Source organism: Periophthalmus magnuspinnatus, chromosome 17 (assembly GCF_009829125.3).
Source record: "Periophthalmus magnuspinnatus isolate fPerMag1 chromosome 17, fPerMag1.2.pri, whole genome shotgun sequence".
NCBI classification, from domain to species: domain Eukaryota; kingdom Metazoa; phylum Chordata; class Actinopteri; order Gobiiformes; family Gobiidae; genus Periophthalmus; species Periophthalmus magnuspinnatus.
This window is the reverse complement of record NC_047142.1, coordinates 8630673-8641597: the sequence shown is the minus strand read 5'-3', so window position 1 is coordinate 8641597 and position 10925 is coordinate 8630673. Positions and strand designations below refer to the sequence as shown.

At 40.0% G+C, this 10925-nt stretch overlaps 3 gene segments (V, D, J or C); all 3 read right to left on the bottom strand.

Annotated features, from left to right (window-relative positions):
* Positions 1–271: 271 nt before the first annotated feature.
* On the bottom strand, positions 272–730 carry LOC129457020 (T cell receptor alpha variable 38-1-like). The segment is given in 1 exon segment: positions 272–730. A coding segment is annotated over 1 exon segment (459 nt).
* A 2056-nt stretch (positions 731–2786) lies between these two features.
* On the bottom strand, positions 2787–3414 carry LOC117385148 (T cell receptor alpha variable 38-1-like). The segment is given in 1 exon segment: positions 2787–3414. A coding segment is annotated over 1 exon segment (447 nt).
* A 5136-nt stretch (positions 3415–8550) lies between these two features.
* LOC129457019 (T cell receptor alpha variable 38-1-like) lies at positions 8551–8997 on the bottom strand. The segment is given in 1 exon segment: positions 8551–8997. A coding segment is annotated over 1 exon segment (447 nt).
* Between the last annotated feature and the right edge of the window lie 1928 nt (positions 8998–10925).

The window sequence follows — 10925 nt, the reverse complement described above, 5'->3', positions numbered from 1 at the left end:
TTTCATTACATTTACATCATAAAACTATCAGTTCATCATTATCTCTGATTTTGTTTGTGAAGAAAGGCTCAGTTTAATGGAAATGTGAAGCTGCTGCAGTGGGTTCACATCCTGCACGTACCAGACACAACATACATTTAAAATACAGTGTTACTGTTTAAAACAGCACAGATCTAAAGGGCTGTGAGAGCAGCAGAGCACAGACTGGAGTTTAGATCTGGAGCAGTGAGAAGAAGCAGGTTCTACCACAGGAGGCTTGAGTGGAGCAGTCTCAGAAAGTGTCTCCCTCTAGTGTCCGTGTGGAGTACTGCTCTTTGCTCCAGAGGTTTTTGTTCAGAGTTTTGGTGTTTCCTGTCACTGTGGGCCTCAGAGCACAGTAGTACACAGCAGAGTCTGTCACATCCACATCCTGGATCTTCAGAGAGAGAGACTTCACCTTCAACTTCAGCTCAGCATCCAATTTGGGTTTGTCAAACTCTGGAGATTTCAGTATTGTTTCACCAAACAACTTGATCATGTATTTAGGAGCTCCTCGTCCTTCTTGCTTGTACCAGAACAGAGTTGGACTGCCGGAAGTTGTTTTAAAAGTGCACTGTATTGTGGCTGTGTGTCCCTGAGGGACAGAGGCGTCTCCTTGTGTCTGGGTCACTGTGTCTTCTCCTTTACACTCTGGGGAAGAACACAGGAGCACAACCAGAGCTGAGAGCAGTGTACACAGGGCAGACTCCATCTTAAAAGCTCAAATCCTCAAGTGTCTGTGTCTGCTCCTCTCTTACAGTCTGGCTCCTCCCTCACAGCCACATCATTGTAAGTGTGGCAGTACAGCCTGCAGGTGACCTCTGACCTCACACACGTCCAGTCCCCTTTTGTCGTTGTTCCTTGTCGTTCTCTGCCCTGTCCCAATTTAATGGCTGCACCCTTTGCAGGTTCCTTCGAAGAGCTCGGCAAGTGAAGGCTGCTCCTCCATGTAGCCTCCATGGACCACAAAGGCTGTGCTGAAATGGGACAGGCCTATGCCACAGAGCTTTGGCTGTTGGAAACTCTATAGTTAAAGACTTGGAGCTGACAGCAGTTCGATGTTCTCCAGGCGCCAGAATGGGTGACAGCGAAGGTAACGATGACCTTTTAAAGCAGAGTAGAAATAGGTACCACCGAATCGTCATTCACACAGCCGGTAACGACGCCCGGCGGCAACAATCAGAGATGCTCAAATTGTAATGTCATTTATTGTTGGTGCCAATATGAGTTCAGAGAGAACAGATCAATGTCACTGACTCTGAATTTGATTTAAGGAAAGAAGTCGTCATATGGATGAGAGTAAATTTGACACATTTAACCACAATATATTGTTTCTCAAGTTAAGAGAGAAAAGAACGGACTGTCCTCGCTGAGACGTTCACAGTTCCATCTTGACAGTGAGGTAAACTCTGATTCAGTGACGAGACAGTTATAGTTTTCAGCTTTAATGTTCATCATAAAAATGCAGAGCGAAACTGCAAGAGAAAAATACAAAGGTACACTTAGTGATCTCTTGTAATAATTTCACGTTCCAGTACATGTAGCATTGTGAGCTCAGTAACGTGTAATAAAACAACAACATACTATTACTATTAGTATTTTAACATGAAAAGAATAAATGAATTCATCACAGGACATTTTTATCATGAGCATATTATATGAGGCTGTGTGACAAAAGAAAATTACCTTTAGCATAAATAACGTGGCTGACTACTGTAATAATAGCATCTTTTTAAACTTTACAAGTTCATTTTTAAATCATTTATAATCCAATAAAATGACCTAAACTAAATGTATAAATGTTTACATACAGACACTGCTTCTGTAGGAGCTGCACTAAGTTTGATATTTAGTTGTTTGAGTCTGCTTTGTTGCCTCTTTTCTGACTTGTGCTCTCATCTGTCACTTATTTTTCATACTCCCAGTTCCCTGGACTGGTGTGGACCAAAAATAAAGCACAGATTTCTGCTGTGGAGCAAAAGGAACCTACAACAAATCTCTGTGAGTCTCACACAGGACTGGAACCAGAACCAACATTTGATTTAGCAAAAACCTTTCCAGACACTACATGCATTTAAAATAAAGTATTACCGTTTAAAAAAACAGCACAGATCTAAAGGGCTGTGAGAGCAGCAGAGCACAGACTGGAGTTTAGATCTGGAGCAGTGAGAAGAAGCAGGTTCTACCACAGGAGGCTTGAGTGGAGCAGTCTCAGAAAGTGTCTCCCTCTAGTGGACATGTGGAGTACTGCTGTTTTCTCTCAGAGGTTTTTGTTCAGAGTCTGTGTGTTTCCTGTCACTGTGGGCCTCACAGCACAGTAGTACACAGCAGAGTCTCCCACTGCAGCAGAGGACAGGAGCAGAGAGACGTTCTGACTTTTCACTTCAAACTTTAGTCCTTTTACATTCTCTCTTATTGACATCCCATTTCCATAATGTGAAATCAGGAAGTCTGGAGGTTTTCCTGGATATTTTCGGTACCAGATGAAATAATCAGCAGCAGAAGCTCCTCTCTCATAAGAGTATCCCAGAGAGACAGAGGAGCCTTCTGGAGCACAGACCTCAGGCTTTAGAGCAGTGAGCTCTTCACATCTGACTCCTACATGAAAACAAATGAATGTACAAGTTAGGAACATATTTCCTGCTGCTTCTTGCTCTGTGCTTCAGTAAGTGTTGAGTGGATGTAATAAAGTGTCAACATAGGTTTCAATAAGACTTACCACTCAACAAAAGCAGGAGCAGTGCTGCCATTAAAGGAAACATGTGTCCAAAACACAGCTGAGTGATCCTCATGTGAACTTTCTGAAGTCTGCTTAGATTCTCACACTGACAGTTGGCTTTGCTGCGTCTGTGTTTAGTCTGAAGCTTCACAGAGAGTGTCTCCCTCTAGTGGAGCTACTGCAGGATTGTGTTGTCTTTGCTCCAGAGGTTTTTGTTCAGAGTTTTGGTGTTTCCTGTCACTGTGGGCTGCAGAGCACAGTAGTACACAGCAGAGTCTGTCACATCCACATCCTGGATCTTCAGAGAGAAAGAGTCCTTCACCGCCTTAACTTCAAATCGGTTTTCATTAAACTCGTGAGATTTTGTTGTTGAAAACCATTCTGATCCTGCTTTAGTTTTCTTCATCATGTATTTTGGAGCTCCTCGTCCTTCTTGTTTGTACCAGAACAGGTATACAGTGTTGGAAGTTGTTTTAAAAGTGCACTGTATTGTGGCTGTGTGTCCCTGAGGGACAGAGGCGTCTCCTTGTGTCTGGGTCACTGTGTCTTCTCCTTTACACTCTGGGGAAGAACACAGGAGCACAACCAGAGCTGAGAGCAGTGTACACAGGGCAGACTCCATCTTAAAAGCTCAAATCCTCTCAAGTGTCTGTGTCTGCTCCTCTCTTACAGTCTGGCTCCTCCCTCACAGCCACATCATTGTAAGTGAAGCGACACTGAGGATGAAGAATTCAATGAATTTAGTGATTTGGAGTGAGATCCAGAGTAAATTTATTTGCTTTTTTATACTTTATTCATGTGATTCAGAGCTTTTGTTATATTTGATGTGTTTGCTACTTCTACGGTGTGAACTGTGATGAAGAAGTAAGACCACAGTAAACATTAGTGAAAATAACTCTCATGTCTCTGTAGTGTAGCTGATTAACTGATTAATATGTTATGTAAAGATACCAGACAGTTTGTTGTCTATGTGTTATGTTAGTGTGCTGTACTGCTATTCAGCCTGATGTTCTTTATTTTATTGTTACTATAATAACTTGCCTTTAAAGATAAAATGTCTGTTCTTGCAAATAATTAATTTTCCCCAAAAATGTGACTTACAGACATGAGTTTTTTTCCTCATTATTACGCATTTTTTCACTGGTAGGACTTATCCTCTGGAGCGACGCATAGTCTGTAAAATATGATACATGTCTACGCACAAAGCCAACAGAGGACGTACCAAGAGCAACATCTGTGCTCTGTGGGGCTGTCAGAGTTGCTATGTAAAAAAAAACCAACACTGATATTATCCTTACAGTTCTTTCAGCCCAGGGTCTATACTCCAAACTCACATAAGAAAAAACACACACAAGGTACTATTAACCTCTTAACCTCTTATAATATCTGCATTTAGTATAAATGTTTACAGACTGATAGTGAAATGAGGCTGGAGGGTGGAGAGCTGTGTCCCTGTTGTGCACGTTGTTATTATTTCTGTGTTGCAGCCCGTTGTAGCAGACGATGGCTGGTGTGCACTGGAAGTCCCCGAAACAACAAGGACATGTTCATTGTGCAATATATAATCAATAAGTAATGGTCCTTTAGTGGTCATTAGATATTCTGCTTTAAAGTTACAAAGTACAAGTTTTAGCCACTATATTTAGGTAGACACATCATAACATCAAAACAGAGGAATAAAACAAACGTTGTCTGCCTATGCTATTATTATTAGACACTAAATGCGACTCTGAGCCAGTTAAATAAAGTTTTTGGTCTAAACATTTGATAGAGTTGCTTATGTCTCCTTACAGCTCACCTGTGGGCGCTTGGTTGTCATTTGCAAAGACACAATCTAACAGGAATATTTACACGTTTGTGTAGCTCCTCGTAGCATTACCATCACCACTGAAAATGCATCAGATGTTTTCCACGTAGCCTGTGATAACAGGACTGGCTCCTAAAGACCAGAGTGTTTATTCTTTGTAGTGGTTGGAACATAATGTTACACATTAAAACTAGTTTTAAATACCAAACACCACCCAAATCCACCTCCAACAAGTGACCAACTGCTGCATGTAAACAACATTAGCCCAGTGTGCTAGAAGCTACAGCTAACTCACCTTTTAGCATCTTTAGGTGGAACATAATGAAATGAAAATACAAAAGGGGCAATTATCAATTCCATAATGAATCCACAAAGTCACAAGAGTGACTTGATGCAGACAGATTTACAAACAACACAAAGACAAACAGTGTTATTTAAAGCTAATGCTACAGTCAAAAACACCAACCACAACATCACGTCAACTTATACAATACTATTTATCATTATTTTGGTGTAATTTCTGACTTACTGCATCAATTGGAGAGATACAGGAAATGATCCCTCTATTAAGAGGAGAATTTCAGCAAATCCTTCACTAAACTGACGAAGGTTTGAGAAACATTCCTCTTTAAAGTGGTGCGCACAAACAAAAAGTGTCTGGGACACATTCATAGGCACATTTCCCCAAAAAATAAACGTTATCCAAGTAGCTCTCAGAGGTTCTGTGACTGGAGGCCCCTGTACCAGTATGTGTTGGTTCATACAACCAACAGCCAAACACCAAGATTTATCAGTGCACACTTTGTTCATCATGTTGAGCTTGAACTACAAACCAAAAACAAGATGGCGGACTCGGAGAGAAATTAGACAGAAGTTATTGAACTTGTATCACCTTGTATTGAGATTTCCTCTGAAAATCAGTGATATAACAGATCGAGAAAATGAAAACAGCCTCTCTAAACCAGAACTGAAAGGTGTCTAAAAAGATATAAAGACACAAAGATATAAACATATAAAGATACAAAGATATGAAGATATAAAGATATAAAGATATAAAGATATAAAGATATGAAGATATGAAGATATAAAGATATAAAGATACAAAGATACAAAGATACAAAGATACAAAGATATAAAGATATAAAGATATAAAGATATAAAGATAGGTTTGCAGCTACTGAAGGTCCAAATTGAGCTTTTCTGAGTTAGTACAGACCCTGTAGACCCAGGAAAAGGTTTCCAAGAGCTAAACTGTTGATTTAGTATAATATGTGTCCTTTAATAGCACAGGGGCACTAGAGCAGTGCTTGTTTTGTTCATGCACATCACACTGTGCATTATGCACATGTCACTGCTGGAGTCTGTAACATGGGTCAAACTTATTATTAATCAAAGTAAAGTGTTTTCCGGCACCTTCTAAAAGTCTGCGATGCAGTATTAAATGTCTAAATTAAGATGTTCACCCTTGTAAATACACGTGGAGCTAAAGTCCTGGTGTGTTTTGCATGTCAGGTTCCTCTCCTCTGTTACACACACCTCCAGCTCCGATGCTGACTCACTGTGAAGGAGCTGAGGAGCCACTTCTCCTCACTGCTCGTCTGTTTGGAACAGCACTGAATGTGGCGCCTCCTTCAGGGGAACACACAAAATGAAGATTTGTGGATGGTTTGGAAAAGGGCCCTCATGTTGTGGAGGTCAGGTGAGATGGAGCTCTAGAGCTGAGGAGCCGAGCAGCTGAAAGCTCTGCCCCCCCTGGTGACGAGGAGGTGGGCAGTGGGGACAGAGAGTTGGAGAGAAGAGGAGGAGCAGAGACACTGAGAGGAGGTGGAAATGTGGAGCAGATCAGAAAGGTAAGGAGCAGCAAGATCGTGGATGGCGTTCAAAGTGTACTGGAAAAGTTTGAATTCTGAATTTGATAGGGAGCCAGTGCAACTGCTGAAGGAAAGGAGGATGTGATGAGAGGAGGGGGTTCTGGGTCTGGTGTACAGGCAGCTGAATCCTGGACCAGATGGAGTTTATGGAGGGTTTGACACAAAGACCAGAAAGGAGTGAGATACAGGAAACAAGACAGTAAGTGAGAGGCTGTTGATAAGGACAAAAGCAGAGTGGACTGAGGGAGGAGGCATCATTTCATTTATTTTAATTTGAAGCATGTGCCACTGTTCTCCTAGATCCAAACTTATTTTGAATTCATTTCATGTAGAAACATGTCCAAAAGTGAATAGGGAGAAGCATAAACTTCCCTAGCCCCACCCCTCATTCACAGACCATGTGGTAAACAAAGGACCATCATCAAAGTACAATTACACAACAAAGTTCATCTTTTTAACCACCTCAGTGTGAGGAAATGAAGGGAAAATAGTTTATTCAGATATGTTTGAATATCAATTATTTATTTCTGTTCACACTAAAGTTTTCTGAACTGCTGAATGTTTTTATTTTGCTTGATGTTTTCAAACTGTCCCATTGCTTCATGTCTCTCATTGATGCACTAAAACTCTCTTTTGTTGTTCTTACACATGTCAGTTTCTGTCCTGTTGCTTGTAGAACATGCATAGAGATACGGGAATCGTTCTGTAGATCTTTATTGTCGGTTACAGCGACACAGTCGGGTTAAAGGCAGTAGAGTCTGAAGAAGGTGAGCTTCCACCAGTGTTTTTATACTACTTGAAGAATGAAGGTTAAACATTCTATAGATAAGAAATTTAAAGCACAGACGAACAATGTGATTGAATCAGTGTCTATAATACCCAGAGTGAGGGTCACACATTAAGATGTGGCCTTAAGCAAAATGACCAGAACATAACTGTTATTCTCCCTTAGTGTGATCTGTGGCCACTGCTGCAGGAAAACAGAACATTTCACACCTTTAAGAAAGTCAGCAGTATTACATTTGTATATCGTCTCTATATTGTATTAGATTTTCCACATTATTTGCAGATGAATAGTGAGTCATTTATTCCTGGTTTTATACAATATTTGGGCTGTTCTAAAATTGATCAGATCTACAGATTTTAACACTTTTGTTTCTAGGAACAGAACATTTGTGAAACCTTTGTTGTTTACAAATCTTATGACTTTTTTCCTGCAGAACAGTTATAATCTGAATATTTGTTTTGTAGGTGTTACCCCACACCTCTACGCAGGAGGTTAATTAGGGCAATAATAATGAGTAATATAAGTTTTGTAAAGCCTTTTGTGTGAGTATGTGCCCAGTTTTGTCCATAACAGACATACAGAGCTGAATGTTTTTAGAAATGTCGTATTTGAGTGTGAGATGTGCTGTATTTGATGTATGTATCATAGATGCACAGGTTTCTCATCCATCTACACCAAACTTATTTACTAAACATCAGCCTGTCCAGGGACTACAGGTGGAAATTAGCATTTATGCTATAACCTGGCACCAAACATCTCTCCTTTTTTTTTTTTTTAAGGTCAATGTAATGTTGTGCACTGTCCCTGTTTCAAATAAAAGCATACCATACCATACCATACCATTTTAGATGGGGTTTCCAGCAGACCTTATTGTCCAAAATGACACCTGAGAATTCTATATCATCTACCAAATCTAATTCAACAGCAGCAGTATTCAACTTTAATTCATGTTTTTTAATGTGTCTGAACACCATGAAATTAGTTTTCCTTAAATTTAAAGATCATTTATTTACCACTTTCCTGATGTAAAGACGTTTTGTGTCATCTGCAAACGATACAAATGTCATGTTTTTGCATCACTACATAATATCATTTTCACACATTAAAAACAATGTGGGCCACAGTATTGAGCCTTGCACAAAACCACAATTTATTTGTACCAGATCTGAAGTGATCCATCATTTCAGTCACTTTCTTAATGATTACCATGTCTGTAGTGTTATGGTCACAGCTGAGTGATCCTCATGTGAACTTTCTGAAGTCTGCTTAGATTCTCACACTGACAGTTGGCTTTGCTGCGTCTGTGTTTAGTCTGAAGCTTCACAGAGAGTGTCTCCCTCTAGTGGAGCTACTGCAGGATTGTGTTGTCTTTGCTCCAGAGGTTTTTGTTCAGAGTTTTGGTGTTTCCTGTCACTGTGGGCTGCAGAGCACAGTAGTACACAGCAGAGTCTGTCACATCCACATCCTGGATCTTCAGAGAGAAAGAGTCCTTCACCACCTCAACTTCAAATCGCTCTTCATTGAACTCTGCAAATTTGTTTGTCGTAATCCAGTCTGATCCTACTTTACTTTTCTTCATCATGTATTTAGGAGCTCCTCGTCCTTCTTGCTTGTACCAGAACAATGTTGGATTTGTGGAGCCCGCCTCAAAAGTGCACTGTATTGTGGCTGTGTGTCCCTGAGGGACAGAGGCGTCTCCTTGTGTCTGGGTCACTGTGTCTTCTCCTTTACACTCTGGGGAAGAACACAGGAGCACAACCAGAGCTGAGAGCAGTGTACACAGGGCAGACTCCATCTTAAAAAGTCCTCAGAAGTGTTTCTGTAAGTTGGTGACACTCTTTCTCTTTGTGCTCTTCTGTGCTTCTTTTCTGCTTCAGTCTCAGCCCTTTTTGGAGGATATGCTCCTCCCACACTGTTAGATAAGTTTGTTTTTCCTGGATATTTACTGTGAGATCTAAATGTGGAGGTGACACAAAAGGACAGATGTTTAAGAAAATATTGGGCTTAACAAAGTGAACAGTCTGAAATAGTGCAAAAATATCTCCAGATGTAAATCTGGAGATATTTTTTCTGTTAAACTGCAGCTTTGTTGTGACAAGTGGTAGGTTTAACTCTTGAATATGTCTGCAGTTTGTCTCGTCCTGTGAGCAGTGTGTCCCTACAGGTATTTTCCCATAAAGCTGATATATTAGTCACATTACATTTGGATGAAGTCAGAAGCACTTCTGTCCTGAGCAGGAATGCATGTTTTCCACTTTTTTCTTTAACCATTAGTTGAAGCTCTTGGTGGTCAATAGTTCATTGACCAATTCAATAATACAGTACTTTTTTGCTTTTTTTCACTGGATGGGACCAGAGTGCATTGCAAAACTAAATGCAGAGCAGTGGGACAGTGACAGGTCTTTTCACTGTGCATAACACAAGTGAATAAAAGCAAATAGAAGCTCTGTGTAAATACACTATTAACACAACTGGACTAAACTGGACCTAGTCAGGCATCAGGGTGAAAAGGACCTATTGGCTTTTATCTCCAGCAGTCATTATAAAAAACTAAACAGTCCAACCAAACATAACGTCTGGTCCACACACACATGTTCTAACCCTGCTGCTGACAGAACACTTCAGGAAAACATCACATGAAATAAAACATGAGGAACCAGTGTCTGAAATCAGACATCTGCTCCTCTGTGTGTTTTCTGTCTTTGTGTTTTTATTTACGTTTCTATTGTTTGTTCATGTCTTTTGTTTCTTAATATTGTGTCAGTGCTTTTACTGAGAAGCAGATTTATTCAGATGAATAGAAAAGTCTCAGAATTAATTAAACCATGAGCTTTAAATTTTTGTAAATAATTATAAATCATCTTCTGCTTTTTTACAAAACATATTTTCACAAATCTTAGGGTCAGTAAATTAAAATAAATTATGCGGGTGCTACAAATAAAAAAAGTCGGAGCATTTCAACATTAAAGGCGTAATTTTACGAGAATAAAATTGAAGCCAGAAAAAGTCGTAATATTACGAGAAAAAAGCCGTAATTTTATGAGAAAAAAGATGTAGTTTTATGAGAATATAGGCTGCTGTGCATGAACGAGTGACCAGTGTGTTATGTCTTTTGGAGAATTTGGGGTTCACGCACAGTGAAATACTGTGTCTTTTAGCCCACCATCACCACACTATCATCAGTCTAGTACTTTGTAGAAAACATTGCAAGTGTTTGAGTTTATTTCGTCAGAGGAATCATATGGATTTCATTCAATTTTAGATGACATCCATCCATTTTCTTCCGCTTATCCAGGGCCGGGTCTCAGTCTAAGTGGGGACTTCCCTCCCCCCAGACACGTCCTCCAGTTCCTCTAGTGCAGGGGTGTCAAACACATTTTCACCAAGGGCCACATCAGCAAAATGTCTGCTCTCAAAGGGCCAGATGTAAAATAAATCTAATACATTTTTTAAGTTGTTAATTAACAGTTTCTGTATTTCTTACTTATACAAGTTACAAATATTGCATAAGCATTTGCCTAGATGTAAAATATGTCTGTGTAACTGTATCTCCCCTGATAAACTGAGATTTTAAAACCATTATACTTTTTAATTTACCCTGTCGAGGGCCACATTTGGCCCCCGGGCCTTGAGTTTGACATATGTGCTCTGGTGGGACCCCAAGGCGTTCCCAGTCCAGACGAGAGACATAGTGTCACAGTTCTGCCTGTTTTCTTGTTTATT